The 17,336-nt window shown below is 52.6% G+C and overlaps 5 protein-coding genes across 5 annotated transcripts; 3 read left to right on the top strand and 2 right to left on the bottom strand.

The window, feature by feature from the left end:
* Window positions 1–531: 531 nt before the first annotated feature.
* On the top strand, window positions 532–1,121 carry BP01DRAFT_35306 (uncharacterized protein). Its single transcript, XM_025574083.1, has 2 exons — window positions 532–997; window positions 1,051–1,121. The coding sequence occupies exon 1, from the start codon at window positions 587–589 to the stop codon at window positions 878–880; it is 294 nt and encodes a 97-aa protein (XP_025432062.1). The 5' UTR covers window positions 532–586; the 3' UTR covers window positions 881–997; window positions 1,051–1,121.
* On the top strand, window positions 811–3,217 carry hxt8 (putative MFS monosaccharide transporter (Hxt8)). Its single transcript, XM_025574132.1, has 12 exons — window positions 811–992; window positions 1,051–1,078; window positions 1,136–1,197; window positions 1,246–1,436; window positions 1,505–1,933; window positions 1,990–2,041; window positions 2,091–2,100; window positions 2,168–2,297; window positions 2,360–2,499; window positions 2,564–2,677; window positions 2,782–2,887; window positions 2,973–3,217. The coding sequence occupies exons 1-12, from the start codon at window positions 933–935 to the stop codon at window positions 3,109–3,111; spliced, it is 1,461 nt and encodes a 486-aa protein (XP_025432061.1). The 5' UTR covers window positions 811–932; the 3' UTR covers window positions 3,112–3,217.
* A 1,020-nt stretch (window positions 3,218–4,237) lies between these two features.
* Window positions 4,238–7,140, bottom strand: BP01DRAFT_35195 (DUF3824 domain-containing protein). Its single transcript, XM_025573863.1, has 4 exons — window positions 6,662–7,140; window positions 5,159–6,577; window positions 4,789–5,103; window positions 4,238–4,730 (listed from the first exon to the last, which is right to left on the bottom strand). Exons 1-4 carry the CDS (start codon window positions 6,924–6,926, stop codon window positions 4,318–4,320), a joined length of 2,412 nt encoding a protein of 803 aa, XP_025432060.1. The 5' UTR covers window positions 6,927–7,140; the 3' UTR covers window positions 4,238–4,317.
* Window positions 7,141–9,309: 2,169 nt separating this feature from the next.
* On the top strand, window positions 9,310–11,464 carry BP01DRAFT_318053 (Zn(II)2Cys6 transcription factor; the record flags this gene model as incomplete). Its single annotated transcript, XM_025572625.1, has 4 exons — window positions 9,310–9,654; window positions 9,709–9,933; window positions 10,024–11,192; window positions 11,278–11,464. Coding segments are annotated over 4 exons (1,926 nt in total), but the record flags the coding sequence as incomplete, so codon positions are not given.
* Window positions 11,465–12,636: 1,172 nt separating this feature from the next.
* Window positions 12,637–15,827, bottom strand: BP01DRAFT_35104 (putative phospholipid metabolism enzyme regulator). The gene has a single exon (XM_025573822.1). The coding sequence runs from the start codon at window positions 15,575–15,577 to the stop codon at window positions 12,767–12,769; it is 2,811 nt and encodes a 936-aa protein (XP_025432058.1). The 5' UTR covers window positions 15,578–15,827; the 3' UTR covers window positions 12,637–12,766.
* Between the last annotated feature and the right edge of the window lie 1,509 nt (window positions 15,828–17,336).

The following is a 17,336-nucleotide window of genomic DNA, read 5'->3' as shown; positions in this document are numbered from 1 at the left end:
TAATCAATGTTGTGTTCCTTAGAACACTTTCAGAGATTAAACTGAAAAGAACAGATACTACACTTGATCTAAGCCAAAAGGCAAAGAGAGCTGGAAAAGAAAAGAGAAAAAAATTCTAAAAGGGCGCTGGGGGGAGGCGCCTTATATAGGTTGGGTCTGAAGGCTAAATGACGCTAGTGCTGCTAGCCTCGCCTATTCTGTGCGCTAAACTAGATGCGGTAGTGGCTGGGATGGGTTTAGCGGGGGGATCTGAGGAGGGGAGCTGTTAGTAAGTCAAGAGACTGTCTCCCTGTATACAGTCAGTGATGAAATGTTTGTTGACTTTTCGAATAAGCAGAGTCTCTTTTTAGCAACGCCTGTTGGATTCTCATATATCTGCCAATGGTAGATGAAACCGGTCTCAACTCGTTCAGTGACCCCCGCGTCACGAGGCGGGATTAGTACTATATCCCCCGCATTCTGCTCCGTATATACTAGTACTAGTAAGTATATACCTGTATGACGGCATGCAGTACCTCTTCTCAGTGACTCCTTCAAGTCGTCACGATTCCTGTCATGCCGACTCCATCCTCCACAAGTCCAACTAATGGAACGAAGCCAAACTGACGGTAACACTACTCCTCGGACCAAAACCCACCGAACCACCACTTCCTGCGGGGAAACCTGCGGCAAGGTTTGTGCATGGCATGACTGCAATCCGATCTACAGAATACGGGGTCCCCAACCTTTGGCCCGCTTTTCAGCTTCATCATACCCCGGATTGGTCCTTGTTGCTCGGCCATCCTCCGAGTCAGTGTTGACGTCCTACAACTACATCCTCGGCTTCTCGCCGTGCATTTATATAGCTGCACACGGGGTGTTTGCTACGGTGAAGGGTTGAGCATGCGCGACACTCATCCTTTGTTAGCTTTTTTCTCTCCTATCCATCCAAAATGGCTGTCTGGTATGCTTTTGGCGTGGCTATGTTCGCTGCCATTGGAACTTTCTTGTTTGTAAGGTCAGGCTCATTTTTGTCAGGCGATATTGTCGCTAACACGAACACTCTCCTAGGGATTCGACACAGGCATTGCCACGACAAGTGAGAAAACTTCAGTCATACAACCTTCTCCGCATTAGCTAACGCTTTGTCCTCTAGCAATCGCCCATCAAAGCTGGATTGACTACATGAATCACCCGTCAAATGGCTTGACAGGAGCCGTAAGTCGGAAGGATCAACTTTGGGCTCCTCTATCTAATCCTGCGCAGGTGGTGTCGGTATATATCGCCGGTGAAGCAGTAGGTGCTCTTACTCAAACTGCGATTGGAGACAAATTAGGGCGTCTTCGGTTCATGGAAGTGTCGTGCATCGTGGTCACTATCGGCACGGTCATCCAGACCGCGGCAGTGAATATCGGAATGTTTCTTGCTGGTCGTCTGCTGGCTGGCTACGCCGTTGGGTAACTTGCACACCGTGCTCGTGGAGCTACAGACAGGAGTGGAAACTAACTCTGGCATCCATCGTTAGCGGAATGGTCGCGACTGTCCCAATCTACCTCAGCGAGATATCAGCCCCTCGGTACCGCGGTCTCATCGGTGGCATCTCAGGCTGCGGCATCGCATTCGGAACCATGGCGTCGAACTGGGTCGGATACGCCTGTAGCTTTGCTCCTTACGGTCAGGTCCAGTGGAGAGTTCCTCTAGCAATCCAGGTCCCATGGGGGATTGTCATGTTCGCCGGACTGGTCACCTTCATGCCAGACTCACCACGCCATTTAATCCGAGTGGGTCAGATCGAGAAGGCCCGCAGCGAATTCATCAGAGGCCGACGGGACTTACGTTCGGACGAGGCCCGCCACGAATTCGCAGAGATGGTCGCTCAGATCCAATATGAAAAGGAGAGAGAGATAACCTCCTACAAGGAGATTTTTCGTTTGTTTCGACGACGAGCGTTAGTGTACGTTTCCGTGCAGAGGTTCCGAGGAAGCGAACTTAACTGACCGGGTCGAATAGCTCAATTGCCGTGCAGACCATGACAAGTCTTACTGGGGTGAATGTTATACAGGTATGGCTCCTCGATAACCCGATGGAAGCTTGAATTAACACAGCGCTAGTACTACCAAAGTGCGTGTTGTTGCCCGCTCATATCATACTTCTATTCCGAAGACGCATACTGACGGCTCTGACCCAGCAACTCTATACAAGTCCCTTGGCATCGACTCCCACACCATCCTCGCCCTGGCTGCTGTCTACGGCACTGTCGCCTTCCTCACCAATTCCCTCACCACCAAATACCTTACAGATCAATGGGGTCGTCGCAAGTATGTTCCCCCCCTGGCACCCACGAATCTCCCAATCCAACAGAGCTGACATAACAACAAAGAATGATCCTAGCCGGCCTCGCCGGGATCATCATTGTCGAGATATATGCCGCTATCATGCAGCGAGAATTCCAGAACACGAACAACAGAGTCGGGAAGGGCTTCGCCATCCTCGGGATCTATTTGTTTGTAGTGATCTATTGTAAGCATACCGCAGGGCCCAGCATATCGTTCCTTCACTAATCATCGACACGGGCACCGTGCAGATGGTATGCTCAACAGCACAACTTGGCTCTACGGCGCCGAGGTTCTGCCCATCGCCCTTCGCAGCAAAGTCATGGGACTGGCGGCAGCCTCTCACTTCATCGTCAATGTCGCAAGTAGGTTTCAAAACTCGGAATCACCTCTAACAGGCCGCCTGAAGCCGTCTCCCTTTATTGCCTGCTTCACCCTGACATGCTCACATCCCTGGTCTATGATACAGTCACCGAAGCAGGCCCCAGCGCCTTTGCGAACATCCACGAAAACTACTATTACGTCTTCGTGGCCTGCACTTTTTTCTTCTTGGTCATTGCCTATCTATACTTCCCGTGAGTAGCTAGCTCCGACGATCGTATCTCTTTCTGTGCAGGTGCTTGATGGGAGAGTGAAACTAACCTCCAGGACCGACGATAGGGAAACCAAACAAAAGACCTTGGAGGAAATTGCCGCATCTTTCGGCGACAAGCTGGTCGCGGCTGGCGAGCAGGGTGAAGAGGAGGATCCGGATGCGAAGCCCCATTCCCAGCGGGTGGAGGTTGTTTACGGGGAGTAGGTAGGTAGGTAGGGAGAACAGTTGAGTGGAGTGATGAAAGTCTGCGTGTTGGAATCATTGGATAACTAATGCCCTTTGTCTTGATGAAGTTGTACCTGCTATGCCTACAGCTTTGACCCTTGGATACTTTTCTCAGGGATTGTAAGGCTACCTAGATAATTATTGGCAGCTGTTTTGGACGGCTGAATTTTCTGTCCTGTACCTGGTGGCGATGACATTAGAGACACACTTACACATACTGACTCAAAAAGAGAGAAAGACCTCTTCGACAATTATCAAAGTACAGCAGAATGCACATTTCAGAATCCAGTCAAATCTTGGTCATTCTATTCAGCTTCAACTTAGGCCGGAAACCATCCACGCTTCCTCTCCTTGCACTTTCACAATCATGAATGGCAGGAGAAAACCGAAGCAAAGGATAAAGAAAGTCCTCCCCTGAACGTCAGAAAGAGAGATACAGAGTGCATACAATCCTACACCCGAGCTATTCTCGATCTCGGCTCCGAGGACCACCAGTCCGATTTCGCTATGTGAATACCCCCCTCAAAGTAAAAGAAAGAAAGAAAGGCGATCCCCCAAAGTAGAAAGAGTCCAAAAGAGGGAGACATTAAATACCATCACATACCTGCCTGATCCAGCGTATGTGATGTGTGAATTACCGTACTGCCTATGTCTACCGATCGCATCTAGTGATGTTGGGTGTAAGTCTACTCCTGACGATCTTGTGGATCCTCCTAAGGGCTAACTTACCATTTCTACTGGAAAGTTCTCGTCAATAAGTTGCTTGCATCGAGTTTGAAGATGGATAGGAATGTGTTCTTCTTCAAAGGACACCGTTTGTGACAGAGGTCGTCTGGAGCGCAGAAATCATAGTTACAGACAAGAATGTTTGATGCCTTTTCCCTCCAGTCCTTAGTTACAGCAGGCGTCATGGAGGTCGACAACTACGCCGTACATTACTCGGTATGGTTCATGCATGCCACTACTTCAGGCAAATGGTCGGATCGGCACAGATCGTCAGGTGACAGTGACCGAGTTCCTGCATAAGTACTGCAATCCTTTCGGTGGGCGTCGGACTTCGTTATCATTCATTTATTAACTACCGATATTGTCATGATCATCACGTCGTTACTACATCAGGGGAAAGCAAAACACAAGTCGCAACAAAGAAAGGTATGGTGCAAAGATAGAAGCGCAAAAAGTCAGTTAAACAAAGACGTGATTGATGCCCCTCAGGAGATGCTCTAATCCGTCCGCCAAAGGATCATCTCCAGGCTGGGGCAAGAGGCGTCCCTGCGAGTCAAACCGGTCAGGTAAATCAATAGTTGAGTCGGAATCAGATTCCGCGCCATCTTTGCGAGACCGATCGTCAGACCGAGGACGTGCAGCAAACGGCTCAGAGGACGAGTGGCGACGACGTGGGGTGCGATAGTGGCTATGTCCATGTATTGACGCAATGGTCGAGTCACTGTCATCCGTTTCGTATCCTAGATCATGCTGTCCTTCATGCTCCGAACCAAGGTCAAAGGCAACCGACTTCGGCCGTGCCGGCTGGCTGGCAGCGCGGGGTCGTCGTTTCCTTGCGCGGGGGGTTCTCAGCGGTGACCGTGCATCTAGGCCTACATGCAACATCAGCAAGGGCCCCTTGGTCTGCAAGGCGGCCTTCCCTGAACCCACCATCATATATGCGATCTTGGGCAACGGGGTGTTGGGGAGATATCCATGCAGCACTCACATTCTCTTCTACCCTCCGGGGCCGAGGTGCATAGGGTTCTGGTTGAGGATGCGCAGGGTGAGCATACGGCTGCGGTGGCACAGCGCCGGGTGGAGGTGGATAGTCGGCAGGGTTGTAAGGTGCTGGTTCGGTTCGAGGTGCAGAGCCAGGGGGCGGGGGAAAGTAATTGGTATTAGGATAGTACTGATGGTCGTCGATCGGTCGAGGAGCAGCCGGAGATGGCGGATCTGGATCATGCTGGTACGGACCTTCTTCATCTGGCTCATAACTGGTCAGCACCTGGAAACATTAAGCAAGCCCGAATCTACTCACCCGATCTTTCTCTGTCGCGCTCCGCTTTCTTGCGCTCATTCCGTTGAGACAACTTGTGAGCTGCGTAACCAAGTCCTGCGGCCCCTAAAGCAGCCTCGGCGAATTCGCGCGAGCGACTGCGATGCCGTTCGTGCCCGCCTCGCCGTCTTCTCCGGCTGCCACTTTCGGAGTCTGACGAATCACTACTATAACGAGCAGGCCGGCCTCGGCTCCGGCTACGACTGCGGCTATAGGCTCGGCGTCTGGTGGACCCAAACCCTGCTGCGCCACTTGCGACAGGGTCAGACGCATCCGAGTAATATCCGTGTGAGCTCCCAGGCCGACCGTAATAGTTGGCAGGAATACTACCATGGACTGGATGCTCCCCATATTCAATTAGACCAGGCGAAGATTTCGTTGGGTCCGAGTAGACTTCAGACGGCGCACGGCTGCGAGATCTTGAGCGTCGACGTTCTCTCTGGCGTGAGCTTTCTTTCTTGTCCTTGTTTTTCTCATACAAGCCGGTAACAGCAGCTGTCCCTAGGCCAGCGGCTAGCACAGGCAGGGCTTTTCTGATTGCACTTTTGGAGCGGGACCGATCCCGTCTTCCGGAACGCGATTGACTCCGGGCCCTCTCGATAAGACCCGCCACTGCTGCTCCAGCTAGACCCGCTTCTGCCATATGCTTCCTGCTTTGAGATTTGCTGCGCTCCCCATCCTTGGTGAGTGGTAAAGACCGAGTAGAGCTGGCCGCCCGACGATGACGAGACCGGCTACGTCTATCCTTGTTAGAGTTGGACTTGTTTCGAGCCAGGGCAACGGCTCCAGCAATAGCAGCTGCACCCAAGCCGAGTTCAGCGAGCGTCCGCACACGTGAGTGAGAATGAGAGCGAGAGCGACTGCGACGACTGTGGCTATGGCGATGGTGGCGGTGATGGCGCGAATGCGATCTGTGGTCGTCATCAAAAGAGTGGGAGCGATGTCGACTTTTACTGCGATAGTGCTCTCTTGCACGTGAGACTGCTTCAGCAGCGATGGCACCTAATGCACCGGCACCCACATCCCGCCCGAGACGGCCGACTCCTTCGGGTACTTCTCCTCCTTCTTTCTTGTGGTGGTTGCGAAGAAGCTCGGCCGCTCCAACGCCGACCAGCGCGCCCTCGGCCAAGTGTCGCCGCCGATGAGGATGGTCATCGTACTCCCGAGTCTCTTTGCGGATGTAGACCATGCTCTCATCGCTGCTATATCCTTCATCATCACGACGACGAGTCGCCTGTGAGACAGAGTCGCTGGGACTGAGTTCACGACGGGAACGACGGTCTTCATCCCACTCGCGCACCCGACGGTGATAGTAATAGCCGCCAGGCTCACGATCCACTTCCGGCCGGCGCACAATCTCATAGTCGGACTCTCGTGGATTGATATAGACCGGACCGCGTGCTTCAAGAAGGATTACTGGCTGAGTTTCACGAATGATAACGGGGGCGGGGTGACTGCGGAAGCGCTCGGGCACGTAATACTCACGTTCGTAGTAGTCTCTTTCGGAGCGGTAATCAAGTGGGCGCGAGTCAAAGTCAACTTCTCGTTCATATCGCTGAACCATCACCGGCTCCTCTCGCTCAAGAGTGCGTCTAACAACCAGCTCTCGGTCGGAAGGATCCTCATGGCGGTAGAAGAAATCGCGCTCACGTTCCTCTTCAGAGGGGATGACGTAACGCTTGATCGATACGGCTGAGCGGGATTCTTCCCAGTCCCGCTCGCGATCTCGCTCTCTATAGACGTATGACATGAAGATGGCAAACCGAGATAGATGTAGGTGTATATGCGTCTGTGTGTCTAAAGGGTTAATGAAGAGAGGGGTGCTTTCTGGAGAGAAAGGCTAAAGAGAGATGAGATGGAGTTTTGAGAAGAAGATGGAGGAGGAGGGACTGCAGCGAAGTGGGGTAAGCGAGGCTGACGAGCGTCAACAGTATTCGACGGGCGTGGGCGGAAGGCTGTAGAAGGAATCAATCTGATTCGAGGCAAAAACCAGGCAGACGTACACCGTCGTCAGAGAGATGGAGGAGGGGGGCACAAAGATGGTAGAAGAAGATTGCTTGAGGGGAGAGAACGGGCACCAGCAGAGGAGGGGTAAGGCCAATACGAAATAGTTGCTAGCCAAAGATTAAGTATTCTGGGCGGCAGCTGTGGTTGGCTGTACGTTGTTCACCCTCTCTGATCATCTATCCAGTGGGTAACACAATGTAGCATGAAACAAGCGTGCAGCAATATGGAAGCATGAAAGATATGATGATGATGATGATGATGGTGGAGTAAATGAGAAGACATAAGAAGAGGGAAGGAAACCTGAGGCTGTGACTGTGACGACAGGCAAACCACCCAAACCACCCAAACAGGCAGGCAGGTGATTGCAACCAACCACGTGAAGAATCCGCAGCTGACTCTCACTGCCCTTCATTTTCATCATCATCATCATCTTCTTCTTCTTTATCATCCAACAACAGTCTCTGTGATGATCATTCCCTTGGAACTCAAAAGTACGGTTAATGGACCCAGATCTAACCAGATCTTTCTCGACCATGGAATGACATCCGTCATATCATCGGTCTTCAGGTACCTTATGCAACAAAACCTCTGAATATCTCAACTCCCAGGGGTCAAGGGCCCCCTCAGCCTGCGCAGGGATCCACTGAAAATTTTCAATCATCTTGCTAGTGCGTTAGTCTCATCCGCCTTAGCCGGGCGTCAACTACCAAGTGCTGGAAAATTCTCCCGCAAGGATTAGACTCAGTGACCTTAGCCTTCGTCTGACGGGGTGTAACTAACCGCTTCTTGCCATCTGCAGCCTCCGCTACGAGAGTGGTGCAATAACTGCTTCAAGACGGTGATCAGAGCCCCCGCTTCACATGTGGATGTCAGTTGTTATGGATTTTCCGTCAAAGGAGGGTCTGCACGATAATCCCTGCATAGTGCTTTTGAGCCGTGGACTTAGCATACGTGCCCTACGGGGCTCGTCTGTGCTGGCAATCAAATGGGTGGCTCTTGCTGCCGCTTTGGCCCCTCGCGTCAATCTATTCTGTGGCTCAACCACCCAAGCGATTTTGTGACCTGAGGCGCGACTACCCCTGGAAAACTCGGGAGGCTTTCGCCGTGATCGGAAACACAGGGCTTCATATCGTGATTCATCTACTCAGTCTGGCCGGGTTCACTTGTCGAGGCAACAAGGGGCTTTCAGAATACCAAGCAAGCAGCAACATCAACATGAACATGATAGACAAGAAGAGGTATTCTTGCAGGCCTCTTTCCTGCCAGACAGACTCGACTAGAGGATTATAAACCATGGTTCTCTGTGGCGGTGTTGCAGAAAATGGATTCGGTCTGTATGCACCTAGCCACAATCCGTCGGACAGTACTGTATGACTGCGATAGTTCAAGGGTCAAGCCCCACAATGCCGTCCACCCGACTTGATGCACTATCGATGCTGGCAGACGTCATTGTCATTCAGCGCCCATCCCCCATAGGTTTTAGGTCGTTAGGTCTTTCCCTTCACCTACCAGACTGAAGCACAGATTATTGGTCAACACTGTATCCTTCTAGAATTTTTCCATGCGCTAGCTGCTATGAGGTCTTTGTCCAGGGCTTTCTTAGTACCGACACTATAGGCGATGGATACGGACTCAGCAGAAAAGTTTTCCATGCATGCTGCAATTCCACCAAATCGGACGCGACATTCCAGGGTGATAATAACGTTGTCGCACTAAGACGGAATTCTCCGTGAAGCTGCTTCTCCTCCTTAGCTCAATCGAACTAGCACTACGCCAGCGCATCAAGTGTCATAAAGTATTGGCACAGAATTTCGACTAGACCGGCGATGCCGAAATGGGACACTGTGGGCGATAGTCCAGTGCAAGACTCCTTGCTCCTGGGCTAGCAGGCAGATCTACCTTGATATAAAGAGCACGCGATGCACCCTTAGGAACTCATCTAGCGTACCTCATCCTCCTGCACCTTTAAACTCAGATGGTAAACCGGCGGGTACTTATGAGGTCGACCTGCTGTTTTGGTTCAACATATCCTGTCCTGTGGTTATTCGTGCGAAAGTGTGACACAATTCCCTGAACGCTAGCTTCTTTCTAGCTCTTTCATCTTGATTTTTCTGCTCCACCCCATCATGACCACGTTCGGCCGCTCGGCCGGAAAGAGGTTGCCTATAAGCTGTCAGGCATGCCGAACCAGGAAAATCCGCTGCTCTCGCGACGGGCGTCCATGTCAGACCTGTGTTCGCCGTGGCTTGGGGGCAGAAGACTGTATCTACCTGGGCCAGCCACGACTCTCTTCCCAGCAAGCTTTGGTGGCTGCTCCACCTGAACAGAATGAGTTGCTTTCCCAGATTGGTAACCTCGAAGATCTGCTCCAGGAACAGGTTCGAATTCAGCCAAGCGACGTTACTCATATGTCACCCCAGAGATCGCCTAGCGGCACCGAAAGTGGAGCCGAGTTGGAGCCTGCGTTCGATGTAAGATCCCGAGAGATCAAACCCCGACTGCCCAGAAGCGCCGGCACTCTCCAGACGTTCAGTGCCGGATACGTTCGTTATCTGCCGTGGGTGGCCTGTCTCCCCATCTCCAGGGGTCAGTCGGCAGTTAATGTCGAGAGCGAACTTCCGGACGAGAGCGATGACCTGCAACTCCCCTTTGCCAAAAATCATGTTTCTCGAGATGAGCTGTTAGCGATTCTCCCCCCGCGCCGATATTGCGATGCGCTCAAGGATATTTATTTAAGAGTCTTCTCGCCTGTAAGTTGGGTTGGATCTTTCCTGTCAAGATTGTGGCGCTTTGGCGCGAAGGACTACTGTGAGAGAGAATATTACTGATCTGGTATCCAGCTGTTCCACATTCTGCACGACCTTACATTCGAGACTGAATATCAACAATTCTGCCACGATGCAAACAGTGTGACCACTGCATGGATCGCACTTCTGTTCGCGATCCTCTCGATTGCAGTCACTGCGTTGAAAGACGATGAGCTTCTACTTTCGGATATTGGGCGAGAGAAGACGGCTAGTCGAAACATCAAAGCATTATCTGCACGCTATCGGTCGGCCTCACTGCGATGCCTGGCCGCAGATAATGTCCTATCTCGACACTCAATCAACTCCCTTCAATCACTGATCCTCGTAAATTATGCTCGAGCTCAACGTGGTCTTCCCATCTGGACCCTGCTCGGATTCACACATCATGTAGCCATCTCCATGGGTTGTCACGTCGATCCCAGCCGATTCGATCTCGGTCTCATCGAACAAGAGGAGCGCAGACGTGCCTGGATGGGGCTCACTTCTCTATTCACCATTCAGAGTACACTTTTTGGCTGTTTGCACGACGGCATCGCGCCCAATGATGTCAAGCTGGCCTTGGATATCAACGATGTTGATTTGCTGACGGGTTCTTTCCCGGGACAACCAACACATCCAACGCACATGACATACCTACTGTTGGAGTCACATCTTAACAGAGTTTTGCTGATGATATGCGAAACTCTGTTTAGCGCGTCGCCGAGGTCTGATCCGTACCAATTGGAAGCTCAGATTCTGGCCGTCCGTGAAATGTGCGACCAGCGGTACAAGCCTACTTCCACCCTTGAGCCCATCCTATTGCCTCACCAGGCCAACCTGAACATCCTCTACAGCTATATCCATCAGCTACTTCTTCTTCTCCATCGTCCAGCTCTTTGTGCCTACTTGCAAGCGGACTTTACGCCCGAAACGTACGCAGCGCGGACCAAATGCGTCTCCTCCGCCCGGGCATCTTTGGCCATCTACCAAACCCTCCACGAGTCGCCTCCCTACGCCTCCTACAAATGGTACAATAGTTATCTCGGCAGTTTCCACGCCTTCCACGCCGCCGTGGTTTTGTCCGCGACCCTGATGTCCCCAGAAACACAGTTCGAGTTCGACGAATCTAAGGGCCTACTCTGGGATGCCCTGGAGACCTTTGCCGCTCTGTCCAACCGCAGCAATTTCTGCAGCAAGGCTGTGCCAGTCCTGCGTCAGATAATGTAGGCAAATCCTTCTCTACAGCAATCGTCCTTGAAACTTGTCCGACGTTCTTTCAGGCTAACCCGATGTCTTCTCCGTTTTAAGTGAGACGACCTGCACCCACGGCCAACAAGTCCTGGCCTCGCTGGTAGGGATGGATGCTCATGCCGCTGGCCTGATCAGTCCTGCCGGAGACTATGTGTCCTTCCCTCCCATGCAAGCTATCCCAGAGCAGCTGCTCGCGCAACTCCAGCCGCAGAATTGGATTAATCCAGCCTCGGTCCCATGGGAAGGGTTGGGGCTGCCTAACAAATGACATGACTCGGATGAATCAATGGATGGCAGGATTTCCGCAGCGATTCGGTCCGAGAAACAAAAAGAAAAGGTTATGAAGAGACTGTTCAGGAAAGAGGAGAACTTGGAGGATTGGGAGACCCACGGCTTACTCAAGCCTTTTGGATAATTTCATCATATGCTGTGCCTAGTGAGTACGGCCGTCATTCAGGGCCCGATTCTCCTCCGTTAGCTCCGCGAACCAGGTTGGAACCTGGTTTGAGAAATAATACTCCAAGATCCATTAATAGCCCATCTTCACGCTCACTCGATACCCTCTCTACTCGTGATGAACTTTGGGGAGGTCAGTCACAATGTCTCCATGTCGCTGAAGCTTCAGTAAATATTGTGGGTGTCAAAGTTCCTCCCGTCCTCCGTCGAATAGAGGTCGTATATGGGATGCCCACTGTGTAAGGCTGGTGGATAGAACAAGATAAAATGTGAAGATGCATCCAAGTCTTCCAAGTTCCTCCCTCATCGCACACACCAACGTCGAAAGAAGGATCAGCTACCAAGCCGAGGTATGAACATAATATGAACAGATACTACGTTTTACCGCCATTTGTGAATCCCTCGATGCGAATGTTTACAGCAATAGCAACAATCGAGAACAAATCCTCAATACGGCACATGTTCATGCACCAACATGGATGAAACATATTATGTACAAAAGACCATACAAGAATTGATAAGACATTGAAAAAATTGCGGGGAGGGAAAGGGCCCCCCAGTCATCCATGCATGGGAGAGCGAGCAAGGAACAAGTACAGAGAACCAGAGACCGACGCCTGCGCCACCCCAGGATTCTTGGTTGTGTGGCCCCTCCTATCTGTTTTCCTGCCCGCCTCTGCTCGCTTTTTCCCTCCCCCGAATCTTGCTCTGCCCCCTTCTAATCAAACAAGTCGTAGATGAAACCCACCAAACAGAAGTGTATAGAAGCGCCGTGCTGATGCATACATATGAACGTCTCTTCCTTTCAACGACATCGCCGCCGTTCTCCATGTTTTCGCCATCGGGTCATCATTGAGAGATTTATGCCAAGTCATCACACATCAGTGGGTCAATGTCAAGTAAAGAGCAAATTTTAACACGAAAGAAAGATAAGCGAAAAACGTTTGCGCGGCCGTGAGTTGCATGCGGCTACAATCGCCGTGGTTTACCAAGAAGGATGTAAAGGAGGAGTAGGGGTCGCTGGAACGCTCGATTCGTAAGCTCCACATAACGCCAGGAAAACGAAAAGCAACGCGGATTTCCTTCGGGCCTAGGCTGCAAAGGCTCGCTTCACCATGCGAATTGTCTTTCGAACAGCGTCCAGTGTCATGCTCTCAGCGTCATGAACAGTGCGCACATCTCGCCGGGTATAGTTCCTCGTAGATATGGTAGCGGTGTTGTTATCATCAGGGCCGTGGTTACGGTCGCCGCTGCCGTCATCATCGTCATCGTCATCAGGTATCACCTTGATACTGGAACTGACCGAGGCCGAATAATAACGTGAGGTCAGAGGAAGCTGATATTTGACCACACCGCGGACTATCAACTCGAACGGATGTTGCAGCACACGTTCCCATCGTTCTGTGCCGCCCTCTTCTGTCTTGTTGCCGGGACGAGCGAGCCGGATCTGTCCTTTCGACGTTGATGCCTCATAGTGCCATGGCGACGGTTCCAAAAGCAGCGGCGAGTCGAAGTGGAACACACGGCCGAGCAACATAGTCTGGGGATCGCCCGCGGGATCGGTAGGCATGGGATCCGTGCCCTTGTCCACACCGCCGCGAGCGAGCACCATGCCACCTACTAGCGTCGCGTTGTCGTTAGCTCCACCGCCGGCCAAGCCAGCGCAGCGAGCAAGTCGAGCCATCTCAGCTCGTTTTCTGCTCTGCTCCACTCGAGGAAATTCATGACCCATGTCAGAGTCATGGTCACGCCAAAGTTTATCCGTCCCCACAAATCGACTCTTGGCAAAGATATTCATATCAATCTCGTCTATAGAGACGGGAAAGATATTTGGATTGATTGCTTGCACATTCAAGTCCAACATGATCTCTTGCTCCGACGCTAGGACATTCTGAATGTCGAGCACTTGAACATCAACGAGGGTCTTGGTAGTGGCCACCACAAACGAGATGATTCCCCCAATAACGAACAAGAGCAGCACGGTGACGAATAGACATGCGCCGTACCGGGAGAGAACTCCACGATGGCGTTGCTGCATGTACTCTATTTGGCGTAGACTGGCGCTGTTCGGGCGTCGCCCCCCGCTTTGACGGCTTCGCGTTACTCGGGGCGAGCCGACGAGAGGGGTGCGTTCGTCGTCCGCGCCCTCCGCATCGAAGTCGTACCCATAGAGATCGTGTGGCTTCTTGCTGCCGCTAATCGTGCGATAGTTCAAATTGGTGCGTGACGCAGGGTGGCGGGATTGTCGGTAGGAATTGCCAACGAAATGACGGGGAGATTTGGCACTGCTCTGAGACTGAGGGAAGGGCGAATCGCTATCAAACAAAGACGGGTAGAGGTTGTTGTTGCGTCCATATCGCCCAATATGATGATGCCGGGGAGTGTGTGTTCCGCTGCCATCAGTTCGAGGATGGCTGCGTGCGGTGTCATCGCCAAAGTCATCGGAGTTGCCCGTGAAGGTATTATTAGTGAACTTCATGCTTCGCTTGCCGGTAACGCTGTGGTTCCCATCTCGAATCCCGGCCCGACTCCGGCCAGCCAGCTGGTCGACCTGACTCGCCATGGAGGTTGCGCTCGGAGTGCGGGAATGGTATCGGTTCTGTCGAATGGGATACGGATCGGGGGGATTCGACTCGTACACAAACGTCTCATCCGAGTCCGACACATCGGCCTCATCCACAGCACTGGCCACTTTCGCCTCAAAGATGTCTGCCTTGGATGATGCGGTGCTGGTCGTCAGCGCGGCTGGCTTTCGCGTTCGCTTCTTTTCCTTCTTCGGGCGAATGGTCTCGGTACTAGGCTTCATTCGGAGAGTGCCCGGATCCACCCGACCGGTGTTGCCTCGATCACCGGGGACGACCCCGAGAGAAACTTGCGGAATCGAGCTGACGGTTTCAGTCTCGACAATCATGTTGCGCACCGAACCATCGGTCGGCTTCGCGCGAGGTCCCCCGCCGCCGCTCAGGGAGGTAGTGGATCGCTTCGGGATGATCGTATTATTGGAACCCCGAGATCCCGATGGGGCATGTCGGCGATAGCCGTCGACTTGCTCGGAGCTTTTATTACCACCACTATCGCTGCCACTCTCAATATGCTGCACCCTCAGAGCCTTGGGGGTCGCGTCTTCGTCGATCTTTTGTAGCTGTGAGTCTTCTCGCAACGGCAGGCCCAGGATCGTCTCAGTCGAGGGGGTGGACTGATCACTAGCCATCTCTTGCACCGTTTCGAGGGCTGACCCTGGGGTATGGTTCCCCCGGTTGACAGCCCGAGGGGCGCTCCGATCGGTCTTAGCTGCAGGCTCGTCTGATCCGGGTTTCGAGCGCTTGATCGAGGTGTTCGGCGGGGTAGTCTCCGGCTCCGACCGTCTCGACGTGGCCCATAATGGCATGGTGGACTTATCCGGGCTAGGCACATCGGAGGACGAATCGGCATTGGGAGGAGGGCTGAGAATGGGCGGTTTGATGTTTTTAGATAGAGCTCGTTGTATGGCCGTGGCCGAGGGAACGGTGGCCGAGCCTGCAGTTGTGGTAGAGGAAGATCGGTTCGGACTCCGGTCGACACTGCCTTTGCGTGATCGAGATGCGATGCGAGGAGTCGATGGGGAGTTGCGTGGACGACGAGAGGACCGAACGGGGGAGGTTTCACGAGAGGAAATAACTGAGGGAGCGGTGGACGTCGGGATGGCAATGCCAGGGACGACATGCGAGAACTTAGGCAGCTGTGACACGGCAGGCCCCTGGATTTGGGATCTGAAGGTTGAACGTGGCACTTCCATCATGTCACTTTCACTGGCAGATCTGCGCGGCGCTGCAACAGTCGAGGTAAGCCCATCGGTTTGGGCCACTCTAGATCCGCCAGCGTTCCCGGTGGGATAAGGTGACCTCTCGGACTCCGCCGCCATGACTTCTGCTGCGTCAGGATCCTACTGACAACAACGCTTTCAGAAATCAAGGAGGTCCGAGAGGGAACCAGGATAAGAGTCGGTGGAAGGCAAACACGAAGAGGACTAAACTAGGACCTCTCGAAAAATTCGGTGAGCACCAAGCGGGCGGGAAAGACGGGACCAGGGCGTGGAAAAAAAATGATTCGAGCAGGCAAATACGGCAAAGTGCCAGATCGAGAAACGAGATCACCCAGAGAGTCAGGAGATGTGCAGATTGAGTAAAAGAAAAGCGCAGGCCAAGCTAACAGGTCGGCTGCACTTGTCAATTCAATGGTTTCCTGTCAAACAACACCACGTTACACAGTCGAAAGAGTCGTCGGAGGGCGAATGGACGACGGCCACATGCTGCGAGAACGGACAAAGCAGCTCGGAGCGGGAGAAACCGTTATCGAGACCGCGCGAAGAGGATAAACAACAGTCACCCGGGGCAGCAGCCGCTGTTTGGGGGGGGAGGTGGAGTCAAGAGCAGAAGAAGTAGGTGAGGATGCACTCAAGAATGTATGGGTGTGTATGTGTGTATGTTTGGATGTTTGTCTGCTTGTATGCAGATTGCGCCAAGGGGAAGGAGTCAGGAAAAGACCAAATAATGATCCAGGCAGACCAAAGCCGTAAGGGCGGAGACAGTGGTGCACATAACTTGATTAAGCAGCGGGAGAGGGAGGGGATGAGGTGGTGGGTTGGTGGTGGTAAATGGTGAAGGGTGAGGTGGGAAGATGGCCAACATCTAGAACAAGCTTCCAAGCCGTTTGATGAGTTAGTTCAAGAATTGGTAGGAGGACATCCGCGTAACATCAGGTGCAGTGGGAGATGTGGGTAGACTGGAGGGGGAATTGGCTTGGTGGTTTGCGGGTGGTGGATAGAGGAATCGAGAGAGGAGAGGGGTTGGTTGGTTAATTTGGCTGGGAGGGCGCGGATTCTATTGGCAGTAGCGGGGGGGAGGGGGGGCGAATGGCAGGAGGCAAGGAGATTCGCGAAGGCTGTAAAGAAGCAGGAAGTGGAGGAGGAGGAGGAGGAGGAGGGAGGAGGGCGAGGGAGGAAGAAGAGGATGGATGATGTTGGTGGCAGTGACTGACTGACTGACTTACTGTGTAGTGATTGGGGAGAGGGAGGGGGGAAGTTTTGCCCAGTCAGGGGACTGGCAGCCACTCACCCAATGACAGTCGCCCACGTCAAGGTACGGGCAGCTCTAGCGTCCTTCACTGGTGGAGGGGGGCGCAGAGGAAGAAGACCAGACAGAAGAATAAGAAGAAAAAGAGAAAGAGAAAAAGAAATAGAACCACTCACATGGTGACCTTGGAGAAGTGAATGCGAGAAATGAAGGGGAGAGAAAGAGAGAGAGAGGGGGAGAGAGAGAGAGAGAGAGAGAGAAAAAGGTGACCGAGCTCTCTCTGACCGAGCTCTCTCTCTCTCTCTCTCTCTACCTTCTGGGAAGTTGGAAAAACAAGAGTACCACTGGTGACACCATACCGGTAATATTACCAGTCGTGGGAAACGGGCAACCCTCCCCCCACCGCCTGTCACCGTATCGTGTGTATCGCCCACTTTTTCGGGAGCCCACCAGTCATCATGACTTCATCCAGTCCGGTTTGTGCCTTGGATTTAAGATTAAAAGATTACAGATTACTTCACTCTGTAGACAACTGGAACAATTACCCTGATGAACTCATGGAGAAGAACCAGTCTAGAACGACTTGCTTGTCTGCTGGGTTCTTGCACA

Source organism: Aspergillus saccharolyticus (genome assembly GCF_003184585.1).
Source record: "Aspergillus saccharolyticus JOP 1030-1 unplaced genomic scaffold BP01scaffold_12, whole genome shotgun sequence".
Lineage (NCBI taxonomy): Eukaryota > Fungi > Ascomycota > Eurotiomycetes > Eurotiales > Aspergillaceae > Aspergillus > Aspergillus saccharolyticus.
The sequence above is the reverse complement of the archived record's forward strand: the minus strand, read 5'-3'. Positions and strand labels throughout refer to the sequence as shown.

Excerpts from the sequence above, each read along its gene's own strand:
- BP01DRAFT_35306 (XM_025574083.1), top strand. The coding sequence starts at position 587 with ATGGAACGAAGCCAAACTGACGGTAACACTACTCCTCGGACCAAAACC.
- hxt8 (XM_025574132.1), top strand. The coding sequence starts at position 933 with ATGGCTGTCTGGTATGCTTTTGGCGTGGCTATGTTCGCTGCCATTGGA. Across the intron at positions 993-1,050 it reads CCATTGGAACTTTCTTGTTT|GGATTCGACACAGGCATTGC; the intron begins GTAAGGTCAGGC and ends ACACTCTCCTAG. Across the intron at positions 2,888-2,972 it reads ATTGCCTATCTATACTTCCC|GGAAACCAAACAAAAGACCT; the intron begins GTGAGTAGCTAG and ends GACCGACGATAG.
- BP01DRAFT_35195 (XM_025573863.1), bottom strand. The coding sequence starts at position 6,926 with ATGTCATACGTCTATAGAGAGCGAGATCGCGAGCGGGACTGGGAAGAA. Across the intron at positions 6,578-6,661 it reads CGAAAGAGACTACTACGAAC|CACGCGGTCCGGTCTATATC; the intron begins GTGAGTATTACG and ends TCCTTCTTGAAG. Across the intron at positions 5,104-5,158 it reads GCGCGACAGAGAAAGATCGG|ATGAAGAAGGTCCGTACCAG; the intron begins GTGAGTAGATTC and ends GTTATGAGCCAG.
- BP01DRAFT_35104 (XM_025573822.1), bottom strand. The coding sequence starts at position 15,577 with ATGGCGGCGGAGTCCGAGAGGTCACCTTATCCCACCGGGAACGCTGGC.